At 35.3% G+C, this 16,046-nt stretch overlaps 1 protein-coding gene across 1 annotated transcript; it reads left to right on the forward strand.

Moving 5' to 3' along the window:
* The first annotated feature begins 364 nt into the window (after positions 1-364).
* On the forward strand, positions 365-2,106 carry LOC125645820 (uncharacterized). The gene is made up of 3 exons (XM_048871673.2): positions 365-590; positions 881-1,062; positions 1,361-2,106. Exons 1-3 carry the CDS (start codon positions 498-500, stop codon positions 1,488-1,490), a joined length of 405 nt encoding a protein of 134 aa, XP_048727630.2. The 5' UTR covers positions 365-497; the 3' UTR covers positions 1,491-2,106.
* The last annotated feature ends 13,940 nt before the right edge of the window (positions 2,107-16,046 follow it).

Below are 16,046 nucleotides of genomic sequence, written 5' to 3' on the forward strand. Positions count from 1 at the left end.
CACTGTGTACCATGAAGAACCAATTCAATTCTACTTTTGTATCTGGGGTCACATACTTTCCCTCAGAGTTGCAGTATTTTCGCTGGACCCTGTAGGTTTTAACCTGAATTTCTTCAGTATCCCCCCCCCCCCATTGTATATGCTAGGCATAATGCTGACACCTACATCATGCATATCTTTTTTTTTTCATTACGAACTCTGCTACACTCGCAATGTATAATAAAATATTCCATTCATTTCCAACATATGTAGTACGCAATCCCCTACCAAATGTCACTTCAAATACAGGACATCTCTATCTTTAAATAAATTTGAGCTGTACTTAAGTGTGAAACTGTCCCTTGCTACCATGAAACTTATATTTTGCTTTGAAACATAAACCAACAATTCTTAATTGTAATTTCTTTTCATCTTTAAAAAGGGTATTGACATCCCAATATTTAGTGGGAAGTTCCCAGGTATCGTCCGCTAGTGACAGTCTGCTGGCAAATCCAGGCATGCGATGGAAGGATGCTGATCTGAAGGACACCGAGACACTTGATCCAAGAACTATGGCATTTCATTCAGAGTGTCAACCTGACATTCAGTTGGTATGACTCTTTGAGGTTGAATATAGGGTTAAATCTGTATACATTTGGTTAACAATAAATAATAATAAATAAATCCAGATAATACATTTACAAATAGAATCATGGCGTCATGATACACTGAAATGCGTTTTCTACTGCATTACTAGGTATCGCATACATACAAAAAGAGACAAAAAACGGAAAATCATTATTCTCAATCTGTTTCTAATTACAAGGTATGACAAGTTTTCTAAATGCTGACAAATAACGTAAGGTGGCCAATACTGATTTTATTTACAATTTCCTTTCAGATATGGGACCCGATTAGTCAGAGAACTGCAGATTTTATGAAGCTGTTTTTGACAGAAGATTTGGCTTTCTCCATCTGTATTGCCACCAACCATTATGCTGAGATGGTCATATCTCGAGGGAAGGATTGTCATTATGCTTCCCAAGGAAATTCGCATCCTCTCACTGAAGAGGAATTGTACAGGTATTACTAGTTTTAAAGTACCGATATTGTGACTGATTTCCAGTTTAAAACGAATAATAAAATGCATAATAAAAAGATTATCTTTACCAAAATTAATCTTGCTGTGCGTCTAACGCATTTATTAGATGTGTACTACAATTACCTCTGATCAAATTTCATAAGTAATTAAATGCATACTATTAATTTTCAGAGGGCCTTGACTATTGAAAACATTTACAGAGCCAATTGAGCATTCAAAAGCTCTGACAATACATAAGTATTTAGGGCTAAGTATTAAGAAATTCTTTTTTTTCTCCAGATTTTTGTGCATTATCTTATACATGTTTGCTGTGAAGTTCCAGTCTATAGACATATATTGGTCAATGCATGCCGCTATCAGAACAACCAAATACAGTGTATCAAGAATGATGTCTAGAAATAAGTTTTAAGAGGTTGAATATAAGAACATTTTTGTTAAATATGATGCAAGTACATTTAAATCTAGTGATTGAAAGTAAGTACTTGAACATTCGTATACGTTGAACTTGCAGAGGAAAAACGGGTAGTACTTTTTGATAACATTTGATAAGGTGCTGTTGCTTAGCAACCAAATATATTTGAATGCAAAAAATTAAATTAGTTTAGATTAACAATAAAGATCTTTGTTTTAATATTGCAATATTTATTCTATTTAGTGGAATATAATGGCAAAACGTCATATTATTAGAAAATGATGGATATGTACAATGTATATAAAGTACAAAGTTTCCATTTTATGAACTTTGACCTTAATTCTTTTCATCATATTTTTTGTTAAAAACCTTTTAAAATGATTAAGATTTATTTAAAGATTATATTTTTAAAATAATGTGATATTTACTAATCATCATTCAATGCAATTATGTTTAAATTGTGTTGAATGTATGTAGAAAGGCAAATTATGGTCAAAATTGTACTATGAGTGTTGTTACTTAGCAACCAAAAATATTTATTTGTCAATAAAATTGATTTATTTGATTGTGATGCTTTTGTAGTATTTTCAAAGGCACATCAGCTCATACATTTAGAATTTCCTATTTTTGACTCTAATCCAGTGAGAGGGGTCGTAATATGTATATTTCAGAGAAAAAAATTGCAGAAATGTGCACTTATATGACATTTGACCCCATAGACCTATTTGCGGTCATGGGATACCTTGACAAACTTTATAAGAAATTATTCCCTGTCCAATTCCTAACAAAATTATATGTCATATGCCTATCCCAAATCGTGATACATGCAGATTTTATTCGATGTAAAAATATTGTCATTTAGTCTTTAAAAACCTCTAAAATGTGCCGGTAGAGAAAGGGTTAATCTGTCCTGGTCCGGCATTGATCCGTCTGATTAACACCCCCACTTTTCTAGAATTCTCTCCTTACCTGACGCTCGAGTGTAAGAAGGGTGTGAATTTAGTGTACAATGAGAAGGGGGTTGGGGTGGTTTTAATCAGACTGGGCTTTCATGGCCGCTGGTGAGAGGGCTATTTTCCAGGATTTTTCCATGTTTATTAAAAATTATCTTTCTATGAAAAGAAAACACAATTTGCTAGGAAAACACATATTACGTCATTGTAATGATAGAATTTATTATCATAATTTGAATTATTTTCTTCATATTGTAACAGAAATATAAACGAAATGTGTGTTTGGACCGAAATGGAGGGGGGGGGGGGGTACATGTACGTAATATCAATCAAAGTCTGATTATGACAGGTTAATGGAAAAATCATATAGATTTCTCTTTTATCCAAATGCATGTATTTTATATACACTGAGTAGCTTATGACCATAAATTACGTCATGTATTCCATACATGCTGGTACAACTGGTATGCTATGAGCTATGATCTTGCCTAGATTTTCTCTAATTTCGACTAAATCCACACCCCATCAGAGTACCATGCAAGGGGACTTAGACACTGTGTACCATGAAGAACCAGTTCAATTCGACTTTTGTATCTGGGGTCACATACTTTCCCTCAGAGTTGCAGTATTTTCGCTGGACCCTGTAGGTTTTAACCTGAATTTCTTCAGTATCCCCCCCCCCCCCCATGTATATGCTAAGCATAATGCTGACACCTACATCATGCATATCTTTTTTTTTTCATTACGCACTCTGCTACACTCGCAATGTATAATAAAATATTCCATTCATTTCTAACACATGTACGTACGCAATCCCCTACCAAATGTCACTACAAATACAGGACATCTCTATCTTTAAATAAATTTGAGCTGTACTTAAGTGCAAAACTGTCCCTTGCTACCATGAAACTTATATTTTGCTTTAAAACATAAACCAACAATTCTTAATTGTAATTTCTTTTTATTTTTAAAAAGGGTATTGACATCCCAATATTTAGTGGGATGTTCCCAGGTATCGTCCGCTAGTGACAGTCTTCTGGCAAATCCAGACATGCGATGGAAGGATGCTGATGTGAAGGACACAGGGACACCTGATCCAAAAACTGTGGCATTTCATTCAGAGTGTCAACCTGACATGCAGTTGGTATGACTCTGAGGTTGAATATAGGGTTAAATCTGTATACATTTGGTTAACAATAAATAATAATAAATAAATCCAGATAATACATTTACAAATAGAATCATGGCGTCATGATACACTGAAATGCATTTTTTAGTGCATTACTAGGTATCACATACATACAAAAAGAGACAAAAAACCCGGAAAATCATTATTCTGTTTCTAATTACAAGGTATGACAAGTTTTCTAAATACTGACAAATAAGGTAAGGTGGCCAATACTGATTTTATTTGCAATTTCCTTTCAGATATGGGACCCGATTATTCAGAGAACTGCAGATTTTATGAAGCTGTTTTTGACAGAAGATTTGGTTTTCTCCATTTGTATTGCCACCAACCATTATGCTGAGATGGTCATATCTCGAGGGAAGGATTGTCATTATGCTTTCCAAGGGAGTCTGCATCCTCTCACTGAAGAGGAATTGTACAGGTATTACTAGTTTTAAAGTACCGATATTTTGACAGTGATTTCCAGTTTAAAACGAATAATAAAATGCATAATAAAAAGATTATCTTTACCAAAATTAATCTTGCTGTACGTCTAACACATTTATTAGATGTGTACTACAATTACCTCTGATAAAATTTCATAAGTAATTAAATGCATACTAGTAATTTTCAGAGGGCCTTGACTATTGAAAACATTTACAGAGCCAATTGAGCATTCAAAAGCTCTGACAATACATTAGTATTTAGGGCTAAGTATTAAGAAATTCTTTTTCCCCCCAGATTTTTGTGCATTATCTTATACATGTTTGCTGTGAAGTTCCAGTCGATAGACATATATTGGTCAATGCATGCCGCTATCGGAACAACCAAGTACAGTGTATCAAGAATGATGTCTAGAAATAGAAAGAGGTTGAATATAAGAACATTTTTGTTAAATATGACATTTAAATCTAGTGATTGAAAGTAAGTACTTGAACATTCGTATACGTTGAACTTGCAGAGGAAAAACGGGTAGTACTTTTTGATAACATTTGATAAGGTGTTGTTGCTTAGCAACCAAATATATTTGAATGCAAAAATTTAATTATTTTAGATTAGCAATAAAGATCTTTGTTTTAATATTGCAATATATATTCTATTTAGTGGAACATAATGGCAAAACGTCATATTATTAGAAAATGATGGATATGTACAATGTATATAAAGTACAAAGTTGCCATTTTATGAACTTTGACCTTAATTCTCTTCATCATATTTTTTGTTTAAAACCTTTTAAAATGATTAAGATTTATTTAAAGATTATATTTTTAAAATAATGTGATATTTACTAATCATCATTCAATGTAATTATATTTGAATTGTGTCGAATGTATGAAGAAAGGCAAATTATGGTCAAAATTGTACTATGAGTGTTGTTACTTAGCAACCAAAAATATTTGTTTGTCAATAAAATTGATTTATTTGATTGTGATGCTTTTGTAGTATTTTCAAAGGCACATCAGCTCATACATTTAGAATTTCCTATTTTTGACTCTAATCCAGTGAGAGGGGTCGTAATATATATATTTCAGAGAGAAAAAATTGCAGAAATGTGTACTTATATGACCTTTGACCCCGTAGACCTCTTTGCGGTCATGGGATACCTTGACAAACTTTATAAGAAATTATTCCCTGTCCAATTCCTAACAAAATTATATGTCATATGCCTATTCCAAACCGTGATACATGCAGATTTAAGTCGATGTAAAGATATTGTCATTTAGTCTTTAAAAACCTCTAAAATGTGCCGGTAGAGAAAGGGTTAAACAAAAAATAGTTTCAGCATATTGGCAATATTCTAGATATTAAAAGGGCTTGAGAAAGAAATGATAATGATCCATTTTAAAAGGATTGTTTATGTACGACGCGGTAAATTTCATTTTTAATTATGAACACGTTGGAATAAAAACAAAATATTTTTTAAACTTCGGGGGGGGGGGGGTGCAAAAATTGTATCGTCGTGGAATATTGATTATTCAACTTCTATTAGATTCATTGAAAATGAATATGAAATGGTCAGATCTGTTTTGCTAGTTTGATACATTAATCTTAAACTCGTTAACATACATGTTCAATTTGTATATTCCAGTCCTCTTCTTAAAGACATATGTTAAATAAACCTATACATTTTATATACATGTATGACACAAGTTAAAATTATTTAAAAAAAAACAAACAAATTCTCGTCAGGTAAGACTGAAACATTATAGAGCGGGGGGTGGGGGGGGGGGGGTGCTGTGAACGATCTATACGAAACTGTAGGAACGACATGCATGTTTTGATGTTTTCGACATTTTTTGCTTTTCCTGAGGCTAGTTTACACAAAAAAATCGTTTCAATAAACATGTAATGGTAATATTCTACATATCGAAACATGCTGAGAAGGAAATGATGACGATCCATTTGAAAGTGGTTCTTGATGTGTCACGCGGTAAATCATTTTTTTTTTTTACTTCTAATGAACTCGTTGTAATGAAAACAAATTTCTTTTTAAACTTTGGAATTAGAAGAAAATGCAAAAATACCGACGAAGTCGAAGGGGACTTTAGGTTTGCGCTCCCTCCGTCCGTCTGTCCGTAAGTTTAGTTTTTCGCATTTTTTTCTCTGCTCTTGCAGATATTTTTTTGATATTTGGTACATTGCTTTGCCATAACAAGTTACAGATCAAGTTCGAATTTCGTCTCGGTCTGTTGATTTTTCACTTAGTTATGGCCCTTGGACTTAGAAAAATAGCATGGATTATAAGTTTTCTGGACTTTTTTTATGTGATTGCAGATATTGATTTGGTATTTAGTACATTGCTTTGCCATAGCAAGTCACAGGTCAAGTATGAATTTCATCTCGGCCCATAGATTTTTATGCCCCCGAGATCGAAGGTCGGGGTGTTGTTTTGTCCTGTCTGTCATTCTGTAATTATGTCTGAAACTTTAACCTTGCTATTAACTTTTGAACAGTAAGTGCTAGAGCTTTGGTATTTCACATGAGTATCCCTTGTGTCAGGACCTTTCTGTGGGGACTAAACCTTTTGGCCTTGACATTTGACCTACTTTTTAAAAAACGACATTGTTCGTAACTTCTAAATGGTAAAGAGCAGATCTTTCATATTGCACATCAGCATATCTTGTGGCAAGATCTTTCTACTGGTACCAAGATATTTGTCCTTGTGACCTTTAGTATCTTTGGAATTGGCCATTATCAGAGGCACGTAAAATTTATACGGTACCAATTTTGATGCACCAGATGTGCATTTCGACAAATAATGTCTCTTCAGTGATGCACAACCGAAATGTTTGAAATCCGAAATAACAATGGCGTTTTAGAGCTATTATAGGGGAAAACAGTGTGCCAAAAAAAGTGGAGTCGAATTCGTCTAAGGATAAGAGCTATGTTTCACAAACATAGCTTGTTCATTAAGTTATGGCTCTTGAACTTACAAAAACGGCATGAATTGTTAGTTTACATCCAAGTTTCTTATCTATCTAGTTAAGAGTACTGCATTCATTAATACAACAATGAATTACATCTTTTATTCCAAAATATGTCATTGTGCAACAACGATTCCCCGTGTGGCTACAAAGTAATTATGTTTTCACTAGAAAAAACCCAAAAGGAACACGCATTCACGAATAGTACAAAAATCATGACCTAGGTCAAAATCCTTTGCGGACAAACCAACAGAGAGACACACCATAGATCCCCCCGAATATGGGAGCATTAAAACTCAATTACAATTTCCTAAATAATCTCTACGTTTTGAAGTTCATATCCGAAAGACCCTTCACCTTCGATTCTGATTACGGGCAAATTCTGAAGAAGCAGTCACTACCTATATGAACACTAGTTTTAACACTATGTCGGGGAAAATGCGAAACACTAAGCAGGTGCTAAATATATGAAATGTTGTATATAGTCTATGGTTATCTAATATTTCCAAGTTACTATCACATGCACTATTCGATGAGTGGTCTCCGTGGTCAAGTGGTTAGAACATCGCGCTCAAAATCACACGACCTCCCACCTCTGTTCGGTGCGGGTTCGAATCCCGCTAGCGCCGGTAAGTGAGAAAATTTCCTAGTTTACTTTCGGAAAGTCGGTGGTCTCTTCCCAGGTGCATTGTATCTGGGCTCTCTCTTCCACCAATAAAATCTGGGCGCTTCCAGATAACTGAAACATTGTTAAGTGTGGAGGAAAACAGCAAACAATCACTCTTCAAGGAATGAAATTACATCGAGGTGAACTTTAAAAATGGTGTTAATCCCCTTCTATAAACATATTTCACCCAACTATCAAAATCATCTTCATATGTAACAACACAAAACACAGGTAAGTGATTCTCTCTCTCTCTCTCTCTCTCTCTCTCTCTCTCTCTCTCTCTCATTTATTGGCTGTAAGCGTAAAAATAAAATACACCAACCTCCTGTAATTCGGAAATATTCCCATTCATCATTATTTAGATTGCCATCTTTTTTGTCCACAGTAGGGTAACGTTTAAGCAATTTACATTTCGTTTGCTCTCTGTTGTACAAGAGTCCTACACAATTGGGTTGGTTATGGTGGCAGTGCAGAAAGCATTGTGTCTTGTCAAGTCCTGTAAAGGATTCAATGTAGGAATTCTCATCATTCAGAATTATCTCATCATATACCATGTCCCGTTCAAATGACGTACGACAGACAGACTGAAGAGCAGAATTAGGTTTCATTTTGATAATTGCCAAAACAGCTGAGATGCAAGACATTCGCAAACGTAAATCAAACATGTTGAGCTATACGTATATAATTTCGAGAAATATCCTGCATCATACAGCACAGCCTTTAAAAAGACAGCGTCTCCGGTTGTGTCTTTATATAATCCACATTCGTGTTGGTTTTAATTTCAGGATTCGAAATTGAGAATTTTAATACAACAGATGCATTTTTGAATTGGATTCACCTTGATATCTCAAAACAAAAATAATCGGATAATTTGTTCTGTATGACTGTACATCTTATGTGCTTTCCCATTAGATATGTTTTTACTCATGTAGAGACCTAACCGACCGGCAATAGTTGGTTGTAGAATACAATAGCACTATCACAAATAAATTGATTTGAGAACAAATTAAAATGACGAACTGCTTTCAACTTATAAAAATGTATTTGAGATAGGAAAAAAAAATACTTCTGATTTCAAAAAGATTTTAATTTGTTTCCAATTTCCCCAAAGTACCTCCAGTCTTCCGGTTCGCTTTAGATCCCTTTCTTCAATATTGAAAGACGTCTTCAACTTAGAATAAAAAATGTCACACATTTTTCATGTATACATATGAAGCTTGCTGCCGTAGCAGTAAGGTTTCTTTATCGTATTAATGTATATCGCTAAACGAAACTGTTGTTTTTAGGGATATAACCGAAAGACCCCGTGTAAGTTTGGGCGCTTCCTGAAGAAACAGTCACTGCAATATATAATCTTTTTTTACGTTGTGCATGGAACTAGAATCCAGGTCCTTCCTGATGCAAAGTGAGGCATGGCCATCAGACTAACAAAATTATTTTGCTTGTTTCTTTTGATATGTCCCTCGGATAATTTTTCTCGTATTTAAAGATCACCAGATGTGGATGAAGTACCACATATTTAAACCTACCCATCGCTGTACGAGCAAAAGTTGTTTAAGGTTAATCGATCCTCGTGTGATGTCATAGGTTTTTGCAAAATCTTTATCAAATTAAACTTTGCGCCTGAAAGAAATATATCTTCAGAGGAATTTTATTTACTACATAAAATAAAAAATTTGGTAAACTATTGATATTGAAATAGTGTATATTTTCTATTGATAATCAATTCTTTATAATTAAAAAAATGTTGTCAAGGGCAATAACTCCTATGCTGCTATTTCTTCTACTGCATGTCTATTATGCATGATTTCCCCAATGTCCACAATTAATTTATACATATTTATGAATTAACAGTTTTCTTAAACTGTTGACATTTAAAATTTGTCATTTCAAAAAGATTTTATCTATTTTAATTATTCTGTACAACGAAAATGTGTGATTTTATGATGTTAACATATACTTCCGTTTTTTTATGTCTGACATCTTTAAAAATGTGGCAACATACACATTTTCTATGGTTATTGTTTAAATTTAACTATATTGAATGGAAATTAATACAGATTTTGCACTTTTAACCATTATTATTGATAAGTCACATGAGGATCGATCGACCTTAAGGTCATAGCGCGTGCTGTAACACGAGGATTCCGATTTTAATGTTTCACAAAACACACAGGAATGAATTCTACTTGCGGAGCGTTTGACAAAGAAGTAATCGTTACCTCTTTTTACGCATTATGTTTAACGCGACAAATAATGAACGGATCTTTTCAAACATAAAGCGAACGCTCTAACCACTAAGCCACCACGAGCAGTAGAACAAAAGATGCGTGGTGAAGATGTTATATTCTGTATGACGTATACAGTGCGGTGAAGATAACGAGCAAGAGGAGTAAGCATTTCCTGTTAACCAGCCACACCCGCGGCGCCATGCTTACTACTCCCAGGTACCTGACATCACCAATAGTATTTCTCCGAGTTCGTGTCCTCCTACTATTGTATATATTTTTTCATATCATTTATGAGATTAATATCTCCGTGGCCGAGTGGTTAGAGCATCGCGCTCAAAATCACAGGGGCCGCTTACCGCAGTCGGTGCGGTTTCAAATCCCGCTCGCGCCGGTAAGTGAGACAGTTTCCCAGTTTATTTTCGTAAGGTCGGTGGTCTCTTCCCAGGTACAGTGTATCTGGGTTCTCTCCTCCATTAATAAAAAACTGGGCGCCACCATATAATTGACAAAAAGGTTGAGTGTGGCGGAAAACATCAACCAATGAATCATTTATGAGATTGATCACTTTGTAATCTAATCTAATCTAAATATGATATGCCCGGTGAGATCTACGAAGTCCATAATGTCATGGAGTATATTTCCTTACTCCTCAAATAATACATTTTAATTGGTGTAAAACATTATAAGCTCAAAAATCATACAAAACAGAAAAACCGTATCATTATATCATCAAGACCAGCGACAGCTGAGGGTGGACCGTCCCGACTTCCATTTATTCAGACAGATTTTCACCTACACAACCTGTGAAAATTGGAATACAATAAACATTGATTTTGCAAATTCATATACAAAATATACACAGGTATACATGCAAATGGCCTTGTTCAATTGGGTGGTAATTCGTTAACGGATATTTTCTGCAACTCGTCTTGTTCATGTCCAAGTACCGCCAACATACGTATATTACGGGTATTCTACATCGTCATAATGGCTGACTTCCTTTTAAATCATGGATGGAAATATAAATATCAACAATAATTGTCTATTCGTTATATTACAAGTAACAATTGTCATCTATTGTCATTCAGACACTTATTTATATTGCATAATATCCGGAATCCTGTTTAGGTACGGTTTTGAATTTTAGAATTCCTGATAGCTATCAATGTAAAAAAAAATCTTTAATATATGCAATTACTTTCTGGAATTAAGTTAAAATAGAAAATAAGCATTAAACAACTACATGTAATTTTCTCAGCAGAACAACATCTGGATTATTGATCGAAGTATTGACATTTAAAAAGAGTCAAACTGAGTATTACCACTGTCTGCATCACATACGTTTGAGGAATCGCGTTCGTGTCACTGAATACGACTCATTGGTATTGGAAATGCTCATCGCTTTCGATGAGAAATATCAGGACATTTGGATGTCATCCAGTTGCAGTACGATGTCAGCTTGCAATCCACCTACCGTAGCTGAAATGGTACGAGAAATATCAGGATATCGATATTGCATTTATGCATGCAAATTGCAGTTTTTCAAATCCGTTTGGACGAAAAAATGTTTTGAACATTTTGTCTCATTAAACAACGTTACGAATATCCTATTCGGTATACCGTCATTATATGATTGTCATAGATGACAACCTCAATAGAAAATGAATGAGTATAACACAGCCCAAAGGTTTAAATGTTGATCTAACTGATTATAATTGTAAGTGCTGCTACGATCTTTTCGCTTTCAGTAAGAAATAATTTTGAAACATCTAAACACGAAACCATCTTAGTGTTCACTACATTTTGCACTGATTTTCTAGGGCTCTATTTTCTTAACATACGATTAGAGCTGCAATTGCGATAATATTACCTCTCTCCTGGTCTATAAAGTGGTTCTAAGACATGCAGCATAGTAATGTGGTTTTACATGAGTGTCATCAGTGTATAGCAGGGGGTACTCGAATCGACATGCTAAATGGAAATGGGTTTTATTTTACTTGAATACAAATGTCATTAGATAAAATCAGCATTCCATTATAATATGTTGAATTTTATATATGTATTACATGACATAATTATATTTTAAGTACTCCTTATGATGTCTATATATTTACGTGACAACTAACATTCCTGAGCTGTGTCATCATTACTTGATCTATATATTTATGACAGCATTGTTTTCTGCGTCCTTTGTTAAGAGGGTACACTACATCGTCATAATGGCTGACTTCCTTTAAAAACATGGAGGAAAAAAATCGATATCAGCAATATTTGACTTTTCCTTCTCAATTTAAATGCTTCAATTCAAATACTTAGCCGAGTTGCTCAGTAGATTAACATACCAATTGGTGAACTGTAGGTCGCAGGTTCGAGTCCAGCAGAGATTTTAATTGTTTTCCTACTATCTTCCACTAAAACTGTATTTTTTGACAAAATAAAGTACATTTGAAAATTTTCAACTTCAAAATATTGTTGTCATATCCTTCCTTTTCATCTACATCAAATTTCTCTGGTGTAGCATGCATCCTTAAATTGAAAGTCCTAAGCACTAGACCACCGGGAACTGATAAAGTCGTAAATATATTTGTAAAAATACACTTACATTTATATAGCTTTTACCAGGACCACTCTCCCCAACTCATTTGATACTGAACTTAATGAATTTGGATCCAAATTTCTGAAGATTGTAATAGGTACTATCGTTTGCTGCACAATGAATAATCTGTTCTTTTCTGTATCCTTGAAATTATACCGGATTTTATATAGATTCTAATTTAGGCCTATGCTCGGCGCTTACTGCCATTGAGCAGTGAGGGTTCTTTAGCGTACCACACATACTGTGATACGGAACACTCGCTTTTAAGGTCATCTCCAAGGACGCGTGGCATTCACACCTGATGCCGAACGTTTTGGCGATGGAACTTGTTATAAATGACTTCGATCTGTCGCGGCTGGGATTCGAACCCCGACCTTCCGCAATTATTTTTCAGACAAATACCATTTTGGAAAGATCAGGATCACTCAATGTTTTCCTCATGCATAAAAAACTTTCGTTTTAACAGTATTTCAACACCTTTTTAATACAAGAGGTACTGTGAGCAATACTCACTAAGAATACCTCCCGCTTACCCCAATTTCCCAAAGGGTGTTGGTAATAGGTAAAACTTCAGTATTATGATCCAAAAGGTATCTAGGAACACAGCATCTCCATGCGATGAAAAAAGCCATTAAAGAATTTAAATGGAAACTATATTCCTACTTCGATGTCCAGTGCACGTGACCTTTGACCTTTTGACCCCAAAATCGATAGGGAACATCTTCATCCCATGGGTAGTCCATATGTATGATATGGTGACTGTAAGTGTAAAGGATAACACTTTAGAGCCCGGAAACCATATTGCTACTTCAATGTCCAGTGCGCGTGACCTTTAACCTTTTGACCCCAAAATCGATAGGGAACATCTTCATCCCATGGGTAGTCCATACTGTATGATATGGTGACTGTAGATGGAAAGGAGATAATGCTTTAGAGCCCGGAAACCACATTGCTACTTCGATGTCCAGTGCGCTTGACCTTTGACCTTTTGACCCCAAAATCGATAGGGAACATCTTCATCCCATGGGTAGTCCATATATATGATATGGTGATGGTAGGTGGAAAGGATAATGCTTTAAAGCCCGGAAACCATTGCGTCTACAGACGGACGGACGGACGGACGGACAGACGGATAACCCGATTCCAGTATACCCCCCACAACGTCTTGCGGGAGTATATCCAGGACTTTATAAGGTATGTTGTTGCTACCTGGTTCATCTGTCTATCACATTTTTATTCCCTCTTCTTATATTTTAACTAGTTCTCAATTGATCATAGGTCGTGTCTCGATGTGACCTTCAATTCGACTTTTAGATATATCGATGACGTTCTGTCTATTAACAATGATAGGTTTCATTCATATGTCGATTTGATATATCCCTGTGAGCTCGAAATAAAGGACACCACAGAGTCGTCCACTTCTGCTTCATACTTAGATATTTTCTTGAAAGTAGACATTAACGGCAAACTAACAACTCAACTGTATGACAAACGGGATGATTTCAGCTTATCCATCGTCAACTTCCCACATTTACGTAGCAATATTTCATTATCACCTGCATATGGTGTTTATATATCTCAACTGATTCGATATGCAAGAGCTTGTTCTGGGTATAGTCAGTTTTTAAATCGAGGTAAGCTACTGACAAACAAGTTGAAGGTACAGGGATTTCAACAGTCTCGATTGAAGTCAGCATTTCGCAAATTCTATGGTCGTTATAACGATTTAGTTCGTCAATACAACCTCGCATTGGGTCAAATGCTATCTGACGTGTTTCATACCGATTGTTAAGCCGTTCTTGGCACACTGATTTGACTGCGGATAACTCCGTTTACCTGATCAGGATATGGGGCTCAGGGCGGATGTGACCGGTCAACAGGGGATACTTACTCCTCCTAGGCACCTGATCCCACCTCTGGTGTGTCCAGGGGTCCGTGTTTGCCCCAACTCTCTATTTTGTTTTGTTTATAGGAGTTATGAGATTGATCACTGTTCGTTATCTTCACCCTGCATAGATGTGCAATAACGTTTTGGAATTTCAGCTTGAACAAGAGGACCAGGTGTGAGTCAAAATATGATGCTTTTCTTATACAAAACAAAAACAAATATGGTCCCCAGAACTCCTCATACAAATGTAGACTTTCTACAATTGCCAACGCATGATGGTTGGTGGTGTACATGTATATCAGATGTGCAATAAAATTTCGGAATTCATTTTTGTTTTCAACCTTGTGGGTGGAAAATGAACCATTTTTATAAAGACTGGGTTCCCATGAACTACAAAAACTTGGTTCATATTTTACGCAGTAGCCAAATCATATGTTGGAAGATGATTGGTGGTGTCCTGGTATGTGCAATGCGATTTCAGATTTTTTTTTTATTTTCACCCTCGGCCGCCGAAGGGAATTGAAGAACGTTTTTTTCTCTCCAAAAATCAAACTTTTAAAAACTTGTTTTCTCAAACTCTTCTTGCAATATAAACAGTAGCCAAATAATCTTTTCGAAGATGATTGTTGTTCTCTGTAGATGTACAAAATGGTTTGTTTTGTTGTTTTTTTTTGGGTTTTTTTACATTTTCATCTTTGGGGCAAATTTAGGGTTTCAAAACGACAATTCCTTCAGAACACCTTGCTGTTCTTGCATTTTGTAGAGGCCTCTGTAGTTAGAGCGTCGCGCTCAAAATCACGCGGCCTCTCACCTCTGTCGGCGTGGGTTCGAATCTCGCTAGCGCCGGTAAGTGAGAAAGATTCCCAGTTTACTTTTGGAAGGTCAGTGGTCTCTTCCCAGGTACATTGTATCTGGGTTCTCTCTTCCACCAATAAAGACTGGGCACCACCACCTAACAGAAAAAATTGTTAAGGTTGGCAGAAAACATCAATCAATCAATCTTACATTTTGTGCATTAGGAAAACCATTTTTGGAGATAATATATGTTGTCCTTTAGTTAAAGCTGATCTGAATTAATAAACATAGTATAATTCTATACGTCCGCCATATTTCTCTGCTAATCCGCCATATTAGTTGGATATTCTATTGTCATATGTATCAGGGTTCGCATTGGTATATAAGGGGACGAATTTTGTTACGCTTCACTTCATATCAGTGTCTTCGATTTACCTCTGCGGGTAGCTTCGACAGGTAACACGTACATCTCCGATACTAATTTATAGGACATCAAGAAGAAATTAAATCACGTTTTGAAACACCACGCAGTGCTCAAAATTATAATAAACAGATCGTACAGTAGTAAATCATTCTAAAAGCTTAGGATAAATAAATATAGAATGCCCTTTCTTTACGTGAATGTGCGTACATTTGCAGTGAATATGTCAAAACTATACACAAACGCGGATGAATATTTCATCTATTATCTATTGATAAAATGGAATAAGCAAAGGGTATAAAACTATACATTCACACTTACTTCAAGCAAATTGCAAATACATAAATGCTACTGTACTAATAAAGATGACATGGTCATGTATGCTCACCATGAAAAAAGCATCGTATGC

This window comes from Ostrea edulis, chromosome 8, assembly GCF_947568905.1.
Source record: "Ostrea edulis chromosome 8, xbOstEdul1.1, whole genome shotgun sequence".
Classification (NCBI taxonomy): domain Eukaryota; kingdom Metazoa; phylum Mollusca; class Bivalvia; order Ostreida; family Ostreidae; genus Ostrea; species Ostrea edulis.

Coding starts and splice junctions, on each gene's coding strand:
- LOC125645820 (XM_048871673.2), top strand. CDS start 498: ATGCGATGGAAGGATGCTGATCTGAAGGACACCGAGACACTTGATCCA. Junction 591..880: donor GTCAACCTGACATTCAGTTG/GTATGACTCTTT, acceptor ATTTCCTTTCAG/ATATGGGACCCGATTAGTCA. Junction 1,063..1,360: donor ACTGAAGAGGAATTGTACAG/GTATTACTAGTT, acceptor TTTTTTCTCCAG/ATTTTTGTGCATTATCTTAT.